Source organism: Bombyx mori, chromosome 20 (genome assembly GCF_030269925.1).
Source record: "Bombyx mori chromosome 20, ASM3026992v2".
Lineage (NCBI taxonomy): Eukaryota > Metazoa > Arthropoda > Insecta > Lepidoptera > Bombycidae > Bombyx > Bombyx mori.
The window spans coordinates 11,512,852-11,530,879 of NC_085126.1; the positions used below are offsets into that span (position 1 = coordinate 11,512,852).

Below are 18,028 nucleotides of genomic sequence, written 5' to 3' on the forward strand. Positions count from 1 at the left end.
GCAGTCCCTTCGATGTCGTTATAACAGATTTTGACTGTAATAATATATAATATATAATATATATATAATATGTAATATATAATAATATATAAATCTACAGAGGTTTTTACGGATGTTCCGTTATAACTACTGAACCATGCATCCGATTGACTTGAAACTTGGTATCCATGTAGAAAATACATGTACTTAATGGATAGGCTAATATTTATATCAGTGTTGGACTCCCTACACCAGTTGCGGGGGCTTTAATGATGAGAAACTTTGTGGGGGTGAGAAATAATAATGTTAATTTTAAATGCCCAGCGAAGCGGACGGGTACAGCTAGTATCATTATATACACTTTATACCATTACATTTCATTTTTTTTTTCTCCTTCCAAGTGCCTGCTGCAAAGGCTATCAATCAGCAGTCCCTCGATCTTGCTTGATATGATTTTCAAAAGACTGTCGACACTGTCACGGACTCGCCGCAATAACGATGCACTTCTCTTCCACATTATTGCAAAGAAGTCACCCGTGTGAGATGTCGCAAACATTTTGGATGCACTACAAAAGAGCGGCAGTGACAACATCATCCTAAACGCATTATTATATCGACGCTTGAAAAGCAAACGTGACTAAGCGACAATAACTGCTTTGTACATAAATGACAGGCAATAACCATATTCGATGCGCAAAAAATATATATTTCTAGGTCTATTAAAATCATTTCAATCCTACAGCTACTAGCTAGATTCTACTACAGCTTGATTCGTTAAAATAAATTTTGTTTTCAGGTGTTTTAACTTTGAATTAGTCTACTGTAAAGTTCACGCATTGTCGCTTAGTTACGTTTGCCTTTCAAGCGTCGATATTGAACACGTAGGGTATTGTAAGCTCTCCGTGTATGATTGTATGATGTTTATTCCAATTCGAACCAATGGTGTGTTTTTTTTTTTATTGCCCTTGTAGGCAGACGAGCATACGGCCCACCTGATGGTGAGTGGTTACCGTCGCCCATGGACTTCAGCAATGCCAGGGGCAGAGCCAAGCCGCTGCCTACCGTTTAATAATCTCCACAAGCCTCGTTTGAAGAAGGACATGTCATAGCGCTCGGGAAACACCGTGGAGGGGAGCTCATTCCATAGCCGGATAGTACGTGGCAAAAAAGATCTCTGGAAACGCACTGTGGATGACCGCAGTGACTCCAGGTAGTATGGATGAACTCTACTCCGGTGGCGGGCGGTGCGATGGTAAAAACGAGATGCCGGTATTATCTCGAACAATTCCTCAGAGCACTCCCCATGGAACATACGGTACAAAATACAGAGGGAACCGAAGTCCCTCCGCAGACCCAGAGGTTCCAAAGCAAAAGCATTTACATTTAAGATTGTTACAATTAAAATACCTATTATAATTTAAAAAGCTGATGCTTCTCATCGGAGCTCTCATTTGAATTGTGAGATCTTGATCTCAACAATAGTTTTTTTGGGTTATCCTTAATTGACTTCGACCGTATTGAAAATAATGATAAGTAGGAACAAATCACGCACAGTCATCCGGTTCTCATTTTAAGAGTATCTGTGTAGGGGGTACCAGAGGCGTTATATATGTATAAATATATAACGCCCAGACAGAGAACAGACTCATCACACGAATGTTCGTCTGATATGAGAATCGAACCTACGTTCTAATGAAATACGTACTTAAATGTTCACGATAGATTTCCACGGTGAAGGAATAACATCGTGTAATAAAAATCAAACCCGCAAAATTATAATTTGCGTAATTACTGGTGTTAGGACCTCTTGTGAGTCCGCACGGGTAAGTACCACCGCCCTGCCTATTTCTGCCGTGAAGCAGTGATGCGTTTTGGTTTGAAGGGTGGAGCAGCCGTTGTAACTATACTGAGACCTTAGAACTTATATCTCAAGGTGGGTGGCGCATTTACGTCGTAGATTTCTATGGGCTCCAGTAACCACTTAACATCGGGTGGGCTGTGAGCTCGTCCACCCATCTAAACAATAAAAAAAAGCCTTCCACAGATGGCCATTAGTCCGATCATACTCATTATATCTTTGGTTAAAACTTTTGCGTTACGTTCGAAACCAATCCGTTGGAATTTGAATTTTTACCACGGCAACACGGGTCGCGGTTTGACGGTGCCTTCGCGATTTGACATCTGGCACTTTGTCTTGCTTCTCGAACGGGACGGTACCCGCATATGTGACGGTCTACGATACGGTTTGCATTATCACTAATCCTTATCCATTCCTGCCCTAAGCCCTTCTCCCTAAGTGGTACGGCGTGAGACGACGAGGTCATCGGTTCCGGTGAGTGATTAGATGATATTTTGTTAAAATAGTACATACGGCGCCGCGGATCACGGCAAATGTTCGACGCGCACCTCGTGCTGGTTTCCGGAGCCCTCCGTAACCCGGGGCGGGGTGGCAATGGCGGTGTCCTTGGACATAAGGAACGCATTCAACACCCTGCCCTGGTCGATGATCGCGGGGGCGCTGGAGTATCACGGCGTCCCCGCGTTCCTCCGCCGGCTGATCGGCTCCTATCTCGAGGACAGGTCGATCGTATGCGTCGGACACGGTGAGGCGGTTTACCGCTTCCCCGTTGAGCGCGGTGTTCCGCAGGGGTCTGTCCTGGGCCCCCTGCTGTGGAATATCAGCTACGGCTGGGTCCTGCGGGGCGACCTACGGGGTTCCCTCCCCGGGCTGAGTGTCGTCTGCTATGCCGACGACACGTTGGTCGTACCCCGAGGAGGGACTACCGAGAGTCTGCCCGTCTGCATAATTCACAAAGGCTTCCTTCCACCAGAGGTGGGGTAGGAACGAGAAGTCGAACAACGCTAAATATATCTTACTTAAATATCTCGTATTTCGGCGAAGCCTTCTGATGCGTGATGCTTTTTTCTTAACGTGCATCGACCGCTTATTATTGTTTCGCGTGTGATTCAAACGCCGCCGAACCGTAACCCCCCTCGGTCTTTCACCTCTGGCCTTGTAAGTTTGGGAAATACACGAGCATTCTTATAAAGACGATCGTTAGTACATGATTCGGGTTTGTGTTACGGCTTCACTTCACAATCACTCGACGGTGTGTTTAGTGAGAGTTTTTTAACTTCTCGATAGCGTAAAAGTTAACGCAATTTATATGGAGTTTGAAAGTTTGCCAATGTTTGCCGCTAGGGGCGCTGTTCGAACTCCATACAAATTTGAGTTAACTTTTACGAGATTGAGAAATTAAAAAACATACTTTTTTTTTTCCTACCTAAGCTGATAATCTTGAGAGACAATTTCAGCATAACCGGGAGAGTAGGTGAGCTCACGAGGCTCACACCTGACTTTGTTGCTAACACGAACCCTAGCAAGAGCCGTGCGCCGCAGAATCTACCACCGGATCGGAAACGCGACCCATGAGAAGATCCGGCGAGAAACTCAGTGGGCTGTGTCTGTGGGTTAATTTACTCGCCGAGCCCTTCGTCATAAGCGACGGGTTCGACGAGAACAGTGACCGGTGCTTGAGATACCTAAGAGCATCGTTAGTGGATCGGAAGGATCCGAAAGTACGTGTTTTGGGCGGCGTCGACTTTTTACCATTCGATCCGCAGGATCGGGGATGAAGAACTCGTATTGAGCACACTGGTGTATGTACAACATTCTAATCTTATTACTGTACTAGCGGCCCGCCCCGGCTTCGCTCGGGAAGTAGCGCTCGCTATGTAAAGAATTTTAGGTAATTTTTTTACACATTGGGTTACATTATTGAAGTTTCAGTAAGGATCCCTAATTTTTTTTAAAATAAAATAAATATAGCCTATGTCACCCGGGGATTGCGTAGCTTTCCAACAGTGGAAGAATTTTTTAAATCGGTTCAGTAGTTTCGGAGCCTATTCAATACAAACAAACAAACAAATCTTTCCTCTTTATAATATTAGTATAGATTTACTTACAGAGTACTTACAGTCATAAAAGAATTGGGAATAGATGATCTGTTAATGGCTCCAAACTGTTTGACCAAGTATTTGTTTTTGTTTGTTGTTAGATTGGTACTACTGTTTATAATTTTGGTTCAGAGTTTGAGTTGGATCTGTCCTTTAGATTAAATATAATGGTATTTTAGTTTTATTGTATCTAGTGTGTATGGCTAATTGGATAATAGACAAAAACATCGAATAATAAGTTTGTCTTAAAATTTCGAACTGAAACGATGCCGAAGAAAAACTTTTTTTTTTTTTGTTGTGTTGCTTAGATGTGTGGCCGAGCTCACAGCCCACCTGGTGTTAAGTGGTTACTGGAGCCCATAGACATCTACAACGTAAATGCGCCACACACCTTGAGATATAGTTCTAAGGTCTCAGTATAGTCACAACGGCTGCCCCACCCTTCAAACCGAAACGCATTACTGCTTCACGGCAGAAATAGGCGGTGCGGTGGCACCCACCCGTGCGGACTCACAAAAGGTCCTACCACCAGTAATTACGCAAATTATAATTTTAAAATATAAATTTAAAACTGCGCCAAAGTCGATAAAAAATCAATAATTTTGACTGTTTTCTTTGCCCGTCATGATGTTGTTCACTCGGAACTCTTTTTCTAAAGAAATACGTACTTAACAACGTCACAACGTAACAAATGTTCACGATTGATTTCCACGGTGAAGGAATAACATCGTGTAATAAAAATCAAACCCGCAAAATTATAATTTGCGTAATTACTGGTGGTAGGACCTCTTGTGAGTCCGCGCGGGTAGGTACCACCAGCCTGCCTTTTTTGCCGTGCGAATTTACGTTGTAGATGTCCATGGGCTCCAGGAACCACTTAACACCAGTTGGGCTGTGAGCTCGTCCACCCATCTATGCAATAAAAAAAAAGTTTTATCCTTTAGGCTACGACGACTGCAAATTCGCAAGACAATAAGCCCAAATTCCTTGTTTGCAGGCAACAACGAACAGAAAATTGCGGGAAACCGTAGCACTGGAGCTGAGCTTCGTCAACTCCAACCTCCAACTCCTCAAAGAGCAGCTGGCAGAACTGAACTCCTCCGTCGAACTCTACCAGAGCGATAGGTATGCAATTCGTAAACAATCAAACTACCAATCGCTAAAAGTTCCTAAAGGGGCGAACTAAAGAATTTCTTGAATCACTGACTGTGATTTTAATGTGTGAGTATGTTTGGTTATATAACATGACCAGACGTCCCGTTTTGAACAGGACTGTCACTTTTTAATACGCTTTTATTAGCTTCAGACGTATGTATGTAAGTTTGTAACGGAATCTTTGAACACGATTTTGACCCTCTTAAAAACGTCGGATTAACTCGAAATTTGGTAAACTTGTTAAGGACCGATGACAATTCAATATTAAAAACAAAATTGAAAAAATAATATACTAATAAATATAATAATAATAAAAAGATAATCGAATAGTCACAATCGTATTTAGTTTGACAACTTTTAATCCACAAATACGCACGAACACATCGAATGAGTTATTTAAAAACTTGTTTCAATAATTTTATTCGTGAAACTATACCACATCATTTCGTTCTAATCAAATATTTAGGTGGGAAATTAAGTTGACAGCCTTGAAGACAAAATGTGAAGGCGATATACGTTGGAATGTTATGATAGGGTTATCGATTTGTTTTTTAGGAGAATTTGCACACGGAAGACGACCGTTTAGTCAATGATAATTCACGTTCTGATAGATCGTTTGGAGCTTAAGGTCTACGGTGGGACTTCGGCTTACTCAGTCCTCTATGCCGTATGCTCTCCATGGGGAATGCTCTTAAGGGTTGGTGCGAAATGATCCCGTCACCAGCGTGCTTAGTGCTCTTTAACGTTCTCTATAGAGATAAAGTTAACTCTAATTTGTATGCAGTTGGAACAACGCCCCTAGCGGCAAACATTCCAACTCCATACAAATTTAATTTAACTTTTACGATTTAGAGTCCGTTAAAAAACTCCCACTAAGCGCACTGATCTTACAGCTCATCCATGCTACGTAGAAACGCTGCGTTCACCTGCAGCCCATTTTCGGCGGTCTTTTACCGCGTACCTACCGGTTTTGGAGTTTTCATCTTTGCATCCCTATTATATGCTCTTCTTCAAAGGATGTTCAAAGGGAGTTTACTGTGTTACTTGCCCCTGGCGTTGGCGACATCCATGAACAAGGGAGACCACACATCAACAGATGAACGATCCACGTGACAATGTGACACTCTTTCTGTGTGTTTTGTGTCATCAACCCACTGGAAATGTTTCAAATGTTCCAATTAATTAGTACTTTTCATCAGGTCATTCCCATCATTTACAATGTTGTAATTAATCTTAACCTATTTTCATAATACCACAAGGCCGAAGGAGGTTCGAAGGAGGTCGAACTCTAACTTATATCAAATAATCGATTTCCTACCTTATTCCTATTAATATATCGTGACTTGTTTAGTGTTGTCAACCCTACAGATGACCATATGTATAGACAGTGTTTAAATTGCATAATTCTAAAACACTAGAAAGGCGATAATTGATTAGGTAAACAGTAAAGAATCCTCATTGAATAAATAAAACTCAGAATTAATAATACACGGTACCTTTATTACATGATTTGGCTTGAACGCGATTTGTAAATCAACGAACTTTGAAAAGTTTATAAGTATGTATGTGGTTGGACATTTGCATATTATTAGTTAAAAACGTTTTTGGGTCTCATTCGTTTGGCAATACTACGTGCTTAGTGCCAAGCAGATACCGATGGAGAAGGAGATCCTTACGCGGAAAATATTAGTATTTATTTATTTAAAAAAGTACTGCCACATCACAAACATCTAACGTTGAAAATAAATTTAAACTATTTAATTTATGGCCTGATGCATGTGACAACAATGGCGTACATGGCATTGGCAATTCATCGGCTCGAAAATGGAATACAATAATAATAATTAAAAAAAAACAGTACTATTTGTTGAAATATTAATAAAAATGTCTAAAAATTTCATGTCATATCAAAAAGAAGAAATGTTAATACAATGTCAAGCAACAGCAAGTCAGTTAAAGAACAACAAATGATTAACGATTAAAGTTAGTATTAAACGGTGGGCAACGGCTTGGCTCTGCCCCTGGCATTGCTGACGTCTATGAGCGACGGTAACCACTCACCATCAGGTGGGCCGTATGATCGTCTGCCTAAACGGCAATAAAAAAAGTGGTATTGGATTGGTCACATATTTAGAAAACCCGATTACCCACCTATCAAAGAGAGCACTGACCTGGAAAGTGTCTGGAGGAAAAGGCCGCCCCAGAACAACTTGGCGTCGCTCAGTGGAGCAGGAGCTAAGTGTCTTGTGCATGACGTAGGAGGAGTTAGAACAGACTGCACAAGACCAGTGTAAATGGCAGGATTTGATTCGAGCCCTACACCCTTGCAGAGGATAATAGGAAAGAATGATGATGATGATGATGATGCGTGCTTAGTGCGAGTTTTTTAACGTTCTCGATCGAGTTAAAGTTAACTCGAATTCGTATGGAGTTAGAACAGCGCCCCTAGCGGCAAAGTACACTGATTGCAATAACGGGGAACTCCCCGAACTAAATACTTAACATTTAGGGAAATATGTACATACGGAAACCGCAACCGTTTTTCATGTGCTTTCATTTGAAATTGTTAGTTTTTTATTTGTTAATGTTTCACGTAAAAACGACTGGATGGATTTTAATGTAATAGCTTATATTAGCGGTGGCCAACCGATCGAGCGTTGCATGATAAAACATCTATACTAATATTATAAAGAGGAAAGATTTGTTTGTTTGTTTGTATTGAATAGGCTCCGAAACTACTGAACCGATTTGAAAAATTATTTCACTGTTTGGAAGCTACACTATTCCCGAGTGACATAAGCTATAATCTTTTTTGAAAAAAATTAGGGATCCTTACTAAAACTCCAATAATGTAACCCAAGGTGTAAAAAATTACCTAAAATATTCATTACATCGCGTGCCCTTCGAAAATTATTGATGATAAAATTAAATAATGTACTATGACTTTGTAGAACACATTATTATTTACAAAAACTGTCGCGACAGCATATGTCTAACTATTATACTCATGCCGCAATAAGTGTTCTTTTATTTAAAAAAATAAAACAATGTCAAATATTGTTGAAATTTTTGTTAAAGACCCGAGCGAAGGCGGAGCGGACCGCTTGTAATAATATAAAAACGCAAAACAGACTTTTTTTAAATCCTTTTCGCTGGTAGCGTAAGAGGCTATTCCAGTTACGCCTTGGCAGATAGATGAGCTCACAGGTTAAGCCTGAGGGAATTTGCTAACACCAGCCTTAGGAAAAGCAGTGCTTCGATGAATCTACCATAGTGGGTCATATAGAACCGACTACGCAACTGCAGCGCGCATCATCTTTATCCTGTATCATTTGGTTAATCGACATTCCGTCAGTAATTATCCTCTTTTTCGCGAAATAGTTCTCTATTATTTTACCAACCTTATTTTGGAAAACTAGGGCAAAATGCTCAGACGCTTACTGGTGGTAGGTCCTCTTGTGAGTCCGCGCAGGTGGGTACCACCACCCTGCCTATTTCTGCTGTGAAGCAGTAATGCGTTTCGTTTTGAAGGGTGGGGCAGCCGTTGTAACTATACTGCTTAGAACTTATATCTCAAGGTGCGTCGCGCATTTACGTCGTAGATGTCTATGGGCTCCAGTAACCACTTAACACTAGGTGGGCTGTGAGCTCTACCACCCAACTAAGCAATAAAAAAATAAAAATAAAGAATAATTTCGAGAACTTTATGATTTTCGTTGAATTAACGACATTCACACATACCAGGTTTTACTAGTTCATAATTAAAGCAATAACTTGACTTGTCAATCACACTATTTGACCGAGGACAATTTATAAAATCACATAAATCAAGACGTCCCATTAGCATATCTATGCGTTTGATAATTACGAAAACAGGAAACCAAATCAGTTAGATTCGTCAAATCAGTAACGTTTTATGTACGTGCAGACGCGCGTGCGAAAATAGGCTTTAAATCAACGGTACAGTGGTGAAATTGATTTGTTTTTTATACGTTCTTAAGCTGTTTTAATTTTGTGGATTAACCTACATTTTGATTGTGGGTGTGGTCTCTGGTAATCGTCACCGTATCTTAAGTAAACTGCAGGCAGGGCTGTGTCTGTGGACCATCCAAACGTATGCCATAGTTTCTTGGTCTTCTTGGTGGGTGGACGAGCTCACAGCCCACCTGGTGCTAAGTGGTTACTGGAGCCCATAGACATCTACAACGTAAATGCGCCACCTACCTTGAGACATAAGTTCTAAGGTCTCAGTATAGTTAAAACGGCTGCCCCAACCTTCAAACTGAAACACATTACTGCTTCACGGCAGAAACAGGCAGGGCGTTGGTACCTACCCGTGCGGACTCACAAGAGTACCACCTACCACCAGTAAAACCAGTTACCGGATAGATATGAGTGGGACAACAAAAACATAAAAATCTTTCTCCTATAATACAGAATTGATTATTCTTACAATTCGACCACTTCGATAAAGCGGCACGACACGAGAACCCTCTCATCGTGGCCGCCGGTAACTACATTCCCGATCCTGCGGACAGAATGGAAAGCAGTCGTCGTCGCCCAAAACACGTCATCTCGGATCCTCCCGATCCACTAACGGTGCTTTTAGGTACTTCAAGCACCGGTCACCGTTCTCGTCGAACCCGTCGCTTGCGACGTAGGGCTCGACGAGTAAATTAACTCTCAGACACAGCCCACTGAGTTTCTCGCCGGATCTTCTCAGTGGGTCGCGTTTCCGATCCGGTGGTAGATTCTGCGAAGCACGGCTCTTGCTAGGGTTCGTGTTAGCAACGTCATCAGGTTTGAGCCCCGTGAGCTCACCTACTAAAGTTAGGGTTACGCTGAAATAGCCCCTAGGGCTATCAGCTTAGGTAGGAAAAAAAAAAAAAAAAGAAAAAAAAACAATTCGCGTTCAGAATTTACATATGTGATTGCACACCGTCCAGTTCGTTTCGCTGTATCATTACGCTATTATATCGGAGAGGCGACAGGGGAACCTGTTTAAAGAATCGACGTTCGCGTAATGAAAGGCGTGACCCTTTCAAAGAGAAAATTCACCTAATCATCAGCACTTAGTTATGGTGAAGTTAGACCATAATATTGCAATATATGTGATTATTGGAAGAGTTTCTTAATATACTACTGGTTCTGGCGACACCTTTCGAATTAGAAAATGGTATGAAACCTATATAATATATAAAATTGAATCCCTATTTTCCTTGGTCGGCTGGCGCGGTTGGACCGATAGCGCTAATTCTTTTTTTCTACTGCAAATATCCTCAAAGAGGATGTAAAAAAACTGAAATAAAGGGGGCAATAGTTCTTTTCTGTTTTTCCTTGCCAATTTATTGTATCTGAATAAGAAATAGCCTAAAAATTTTTTATTTTATTTTAAACAAATAATCAACTTAACTAAAATATTAATAATGCATGACCGCAGTAAAGAAATATTGTGTTTTATATAATGGTGATATAGGACCTCTTGTGAGTCCGCACGAGTAGGTACCACCGCCCTGCTTATTTCTGCCGTGAAGCAGTAATGCGTTTCGGTTTGAAGGGTGGGGCAGCCGTTGTAACTATACTTGAGACCTTAAAACTTATATCATTTTTTTTTTTATTCCTTAGATGTGTGGACGAGCTCACAGCCCACCTGGTTACTGGAGCCCATAGACATCTACAACGTAAATGCGCCACACACCTTGAGATATAGTTCTAAGGTCTCAGTATAGTTACAACGGCTGCTCCACCCTTCAAACCGAAACGCATTACTGCTTCACGGCAGAAATGGGCGGGGCGGTGGTACCTACCCGTGCGGACTCACAAGAGGTCCTACCACCAGTAAATCTACCAGTATCTCGAGGTGGGTGGCGCATTTACGTCGTAGATGTCTATGGGCTCCAGTAACCACTTAACACCAGGTGGGCTGTGAACTCGTCCAACCATGTAGCAATAAAAATAAATAAATAAAAACTGTGTATGTCAGTCTTTGGTACCCATAACACAGCGACTCCTAATTTGGGGCCAGATGACCGTGCGTGATTTTTTCACAGTTATTATTATTATTATTTGTTAGTGTGAGACGACGCAGCGGTCTTTAAACAAGAAACTTAATTAAAATGTTATAATACATGAGTCGACAAAGCCGGCAATGTGACTTTTGGACAATTATTGGTAAATCAGAAAAACGAATTATTGACTTTGTATTCCATTGGCAACCACAAAACTCTTCTGAACGACATCTTAGATAAATAACAGGTTAAGTATACCTTTATTTAATGCAGGTTTTGAACCGTATTCTTTGAAGGAGACGATTATATTCAAATCAATCTGTATTGACATATCAATAAAATTTTCTTGTTCAAATGCACAGATTGCCACCTTTGATAATAGACGACTCACATACACTATTCAATACACGTCGATATTCAGTTCACTCCTCCTCCTTGCGTCGGTTTCCTCATTACTGAGGGTCGTGGTCATGGCATTCAAACAGTTTAAATGTTTCTCTGTCCATGACTCTCTTGGGATGTAATTGTGATGGGTTCCCACGTCCTTCCACATCAGTATTTCGAAGGGATTTAGTCATTCACGGCAACTGGTCCCGCTCCGGGTCTCTGGTTGGATCCGACGGCTGGGTTATTTCCCGCCGCCTAGTGCTCTGCGTTGACGTTTTACGGTAGGAATGTCCAGCTCTACTCAACCCTCCTGTTTTCTCATCCGGGCTTGGGACCGGCAATGGCAGAGTTATTCAGTTCACACAATTACTTAATAAAATTTTTTCATAGTAAAGTCTCAATTGCATTTCTCACCAAAGCCTAATTAATTGTTAATAAAAAAAAAATGGATTAACACAAAACTAGCATTGTTCTATCCGAGAGAAAAAAAAAGTTAAAAAAAAACTTTTTTCCGCCATTGTTTTCATTCGTTCCCGCGCTTCGAAGCGGCCATATTGTAACGAGTGGAATGCCACGACAAAGTAAACACTACAGTTTGTTAAATAGGGCTAATGCTGACGTCAAAGTAAACACTAGATTCTTTTTTTTTCTTTTTCTTTAATGGGTGGACTATTTGGTGTCAGGCCCTATATAAGAGACTATAGTCTGTACTAAGATAGTAGATAGTCCTAAGGCGACTTTTTGGCGGGAACGCGAGGAGTGAAGTTGTGTGATTTGTTTTATTTTGTCTATTTAGTGTTTATTCGGGTTTAAATGTGTAATAACGGTGGTTTATTAATTGTTTAATATCTGTGAAAGCGCACAAATGTGGGAAAATGAAACAAAGCCGCTGGAAGTAACTTCTCGGGATCCTCCCAAAAAGTCCACTGAAAAAATCTTAGTAAATGACCACCATTTTACTGAGATTATATTTCATCCCATATCATCTCAATTCATTTCATTTAATTTCATCCCAGTTGATTAATGTCTCAAATTAATCATCTTCATTTCATTTCACTCCATAATATAATTTTTCATAAAAATATGAATAATATAAATTAAAATAAGACATGACTTAAAGGTCTCAGTTACCAGGTCATAAAATCCCTTAAAAAAAGTCCTAAAGCTATATATAGTCTGTTAAATAGGGCTAGATATGTACCAGAAAAAATCGATTATCCGTTCAAAATTCATTAATTGAGAAATCGATAATATTTAAACTTATAACGATATTGTTTGTTTGGAACACGAAACTAATGCTAAAAGTTATTTCAATAATTGTCACGCATATTAAATGTTATCATTTATATATTAATACGTGAAGCAAAAACTTTGTATTCCTTTTTACGAAAATTGCGCGGACGGAGGAGTATGAAATTTTCCACACTTATAGAGAATATAGAGAAGAAGTGCACAATGCTAATATTTTTTTTAAATAATGCATAAAATATACATTAAATCAATAAAGAAAACATTACACACACTACATACCATGTATTTGACGCACACACACATGCATACTATTTATTGTCAAACTTTTGTTCTTGACGTCTGTTGTGAAATTGAGAATAGATTAAATATTGTTTGTCTTTGTAAATATTTTTTATAGTGTAGTCTTGGCGAATTTTGTGATTATACAAGTATAAAATACAATCATAATAGTGTACAAACTTACAATTCCAATTAATTATAGTCGAATTTCGACTACTGCGGGACCTCTAGTTTATAACAAAAGCTTAAACTATTACCTATTTTAACATGAGCCCTTGGATAGCTAATGTTACTAGGGTTGCCACCTCTTTTTTCTTGAGATTAAATACATTGGTTATTATAGGTAGGGGAAAAAAGTACATAGTATTAAAATAAAGTACAATTTATTTTTTATTATTATTACGTTTAAATACGTATTTTTTAGTATAATTGAAGAAATTAAATAAGAAATCGTGATAATTAATGACAGTGACATTGTTGACGTTTGAGGTTAAGTTACGTTCATAAATACTTATTAAAAAAAACGAGTGCTTAGGCGATGTGGCGTTAACGAAAGAATAGGTACATACCTATGACTAAACTTTTCAAAATCCAAATCCAAAGAAACCAAATCATGCCAAATAAAGTATTATCGTGTAACTATGAGACCTGAGATGATGTGAGATGATACATCTGATGTGTACTGAGACCTCAGAACTTATATCTCAAGGTGGATGGCGCATTTACGTTGTAATTGTCTATAGGCTCTAGTAACCACTTAACATCAGGTGGGCTGTCAGCTCGTCTATCCATCTAAGCAATAAAAAAAATTTTTTTTTTTCACATAAAATATTTTTTTTTATGGCTTCGATGGATGGACGAGCTCACAGCCCACCTGGTGTTAAGTGGTCACCCGAGTACGTACAATACTTTATTACAAAGCACGGGTGGCAACCCTAAATGTAACACCACAAGGATTGCACGAGCCTTCCTAATTTACCCTATAAATTAATGTCAACAAATTAAACCAAAACCAAATAGTAAGTACTTTTACCACAATTACCTTCACCCAGCTCGAACGCGGTGACGGACCTCAAAGAAATAGCGCGAATATTTTCCTTGTATTAACGCAATTACGGTATTTCAATGTCGGCTGGTAACTGCTACTTGCTAACACTGATGCATTAACAAATATTTTTATTATAGTTAAACACAACGTTCTTTTTTATTGCTTAGGTGGGTCGAGGAGCTCACGGCTCACCATTTTAACTGGTCACCTGAGCCTATAGATATCTACGACGTAAATGCCGCCACCCACCTTGAGATATTAGTTCTAAGGTAACAGTTTTTACAGTATAACCGCTGCCCCATTCTTCAAACCGAAACGCATTACTGCTTCACGGCAGAAATAGGCAGGGCAGTGGTACCTACCCGTGCGGACTCACAAGAGGTCCTACCACCAGTGATTACGCAAATTATAATTTTGCGGTTTTGATTTTTATTACACGATGTTATTCCTTCACCGTGGAAGTCAATCGAGAACACTTGTTGAGTACGTATTTCATTAGAAAAATTGGTACCCGCCTGGGATTCGAACACTGGTGCATCGCTCAACACGAATGCACCGGACGTTTTATCCTTTAGGCCACGACAGTAATTACGCAAATTATAATTTTCGTCGATCTTTCCGCGTTTCTCAATAAAATTGTGGAGTATGTCACTTACGTTAGCTCCTTGGGCATTTAGGCAGCGAAGGCGCTCACCTGGAACCCGCTCTCCAGAACTCCTGAGTATAGGGGATCCGCAGCGCGGACCACACTAATAAGTGCACACTGCTTAACACAGAAATAGGTGGTGGTGATAGATGCCCTACCACCAGATCCGGCTAAATTTTGTTCATCTCAATACCCGTTTCAATAATACGACATGTTCTCAACACCCGGTCACCGTCTTCGTCGAACCCGTCTTTTGCGACGAAGGGCTCGACGAGTAAATTAACCCATAGACACAGGGCACTAAGTTTCTCGCCGGGTTTTCTCAGTGGGTCGCGTTTCCGATCCGGTAGTAGATTCAGGGAAACATTGCTCTTGCTGGGGCCAGTGTTAGCAACGTCCTCAGGTCAGAGCCCCGCGAGCTCACCTACATGCCCGGTGAATCTAGTATGACCCCTTAAGGTCATTAGAATAGGTCGAAAAAAAAAAGGAATTTCGTTTCCTATTTCGCTGGTTGCCTATTTCAGCTACGCGCGGATGGGTAGGTGTGTTCACGGACTCAAGCCGAGAGGATTTGCTAAAACTAGCCCTAGCTAGATTTGAGCCTCGTGAGCACACCTACTAGCTCGATGAATCTAGAATAACCCCTCAAGGTTACTAGAATAGGTAGGAAAACAGGAAGTTCTCAACTCGTTATTACTCCAACTCCCAATTAAATTAATCTTAAGCAATGAATGAAATGTATCCAATTCTTAGCTGTATATTTTATTTTTATTTTTGATGTTAATGCAATGTCGATTGCACCTATAATTGAGGTGACATCTGCCATGAACTTTTGTCAATTCGTCAATGTTTTGTATTGATGATCACTTTGTTGGTGCAACTTATTAAATAAATAAATAAATAAATAAATAAAAAACTCGTAAAAGCAACTGGGAATACTAAATCGACAATACAATGTTCACAGCAAAGAATGCGTAATGCCAATGATCCCTCTCGGCCTGAAGGAGACGAAGGAGGTGGACTTCAGGGACCCGTTCAAGGACTTCATCCTGGAGCATTACAGCGAGGACGCGGCGCACTACGAGGACGCCATCTCCGACTTTATGGACATGAGACAAGTAGGTCTTCTGTTATTACTGTGGTAGGACCTCTTGTGAGTCCGCACGGGTAGGTACTACCACCCTGCCTATTTCTGCCGTGAAGCAGTATTGCGTTTCGGTTTGAAGGGTGGGGCAGCCGTTGTAACTATACTTGAGACCTTAGATCTTATATCTCAAGGTGGGTGGCGCATTTACGTCGTAGATGTCTATGGGCTCCAGTAACCACTTAACATCAGGTGGGCTGTGAGCTCGTTACCCATCTAAGCAATAAAAAAAAACAAATTTTCTGATATTTCCACTGCAATGATGTCTTTCTTCAAACGAGATTTGAGAAGAGTCCTCAGTGGCAGGCAGCGGTTTGGATTTGCCGACGTCTTAGGGAAATGGTGACTATGCGTAGTAGGTGGATAAGTATACCCCTTACCTGATGGTAAGTATCGCTCGTGCACATGAGTGATCTCATGGGCACAGCCGATACACTACCTAGAACCACTGCGTTCAACCACAGTGCGCTTCAGTAGATCTTTTTTGCCACGTACCTACCATCCGGCTTAGGAACGAGCTCCCCTCCACGGTGTTTCCCGAGCGCTATGACATGTCCTTTAAACGAGGCTTGTGGAGAGTAGGTACTTAACGGTAGGCACCGACCTAACTCTGCTCCTGGCTTTGCTCACGTCCATGGGCGACGTTAACCACTCACCATCAGATGGACTGTATCATCGAATGCCTACAAGGGCAATAGAAAAAATCACTGCCTCCTCTAGCTAACATCTTCGTAGACCCTTGTCTCCGCAATGGAATAACCCAACCCATAATGTGCCACAATGAATGTTCCCCCGCTTTGCGCATCCATACCAGGCAGTTAACCAGTTCATACCTGTTCATACCAATCCATACCAGTTCATACCAGTCTTGCATCATCTATGCAACTAGCAGAGGACCTTGTGTTAGACTTTTTGGCGGGAACGCGAGGAGTGAAGTTTTGTGATTTGTTTTATTTTGTCTATTTATTGTTTCTTCAGGTTTAAATGAGTAATAACGGTGGCTTATTAACTGTTTGGTATCTGTGAAAGTGCGCAAATGTGGGAAAATCAAACAAAGCCGCTGGACGTAACTTCTCGGGATCCTCCAAAAAGTCCACTGAAAAAATCTCAGTAAATCACCACCGTTTTACTGAGATTATATTTCATCCCATATGATCTCATCTCATTTCATTTCATTGTTTTCACTACATAGTATCAATTTTCACAAATCTAAAGGTTTGACATGACCTAAAGGTCATATTTACCAGGTCATAAAATCCCTTAAAAATAAAACAACCTCGTGTTACCCAAACTATGAAGGTTGTTCTGTTCCCAGGCAATCCGGACCCCCGTGCGCTCGACGGCAGGAGTTGCCCTGCTCTTCAAGTACTACAACCAGCTGTACTACATCGAGAGGCGGTTCTTCCCGCCGGACCGGTCCCTGGGCGTCTACTTCGAGTGGTTCGATTCATTAACAGGTATGATTGATGAACATACAAACCGACGCTTGAAAGGCAAAAGTGACTAAGCGACAATAACTGCTTTGTACATAAATGATAGGCAATAACCATATTCGATGCGCAAAAAATATATATTTCTAGGTCTATTAAAATCATTTCAATCCTACAGCTACTAGCTAGATTCTACTGCAGCTGGATTCGTTAAAATAAATTTTGTTTTCAGGTATTTCAACTTTAAATTAGTCTACTGTAAAGTTCACGCATTGTCGCTTAGTCACGATTGCCTTTCAAGCGTCGAAACACTTTTATCTACATCTATATATTAATTAATACGTGAAGCGAAAACTTTGTATCCCTTTTTACGAAAATTGCGTGAACGGAGGAGTATGGAATTTCTCACACTTGAAGTCGTCGTGGCCTAAAGGATAAGACGTCCGGTGCATTCGTATCTAGCGATGCATCGGTGTTCGAATCCCGCAGGCGGGTACCAATTCTTCTGATGAAATACGTACTTAACAAATGTTCACGATCGCCTTCCACGGTGAAGGAATAATATCGTGTAATAAAAAAATCAAACCCGCAAAATTATAATTTGCGTAATCACTGGTGGTTGGACCTCTTGTGAGTCCGTACGGGTAGGTACCACCACCCTGCCTATTTCGGCCGTGAAGCAGTAATGCGTTTCGGTTTGAAGGGCGGGGCAGCCGTTGCAACTATACTGAGACCTTAGAACTT

At 40.7% G+C, this 18,028-nt stretch overlaps 1 protein-coding gene across 2 annotated transcripts in view; it reads left to right on the top strand.

Moving 5' to 3' along the window:
* The window catches only part of LOC101738210 (rhophilin-2), a 138,072-nt gene that overhangs the window by 106,430 nt on the left and 13,614 nt on the right, over positions 1-18,028 (top strand). For both annotated transcript variants that reach the window (XM_004925971.4, XM_004925972.5), the window contains 3 exons: positions 4,934-5,061; positions 15,675-15,828; positions 17,170-17,311. In XM_004925971.4, the coding sequence (XP_004926028.2) occupies positions 4,934-5,061; positions 15,675-15,828; positions 17,170-17,311 (424 nt within the window). The remainder of the gene's footprint in view (positions 1-4,933; positions 5,062-15,674; positions 15,829-17,169; positions 17,312-18,028) is intronic.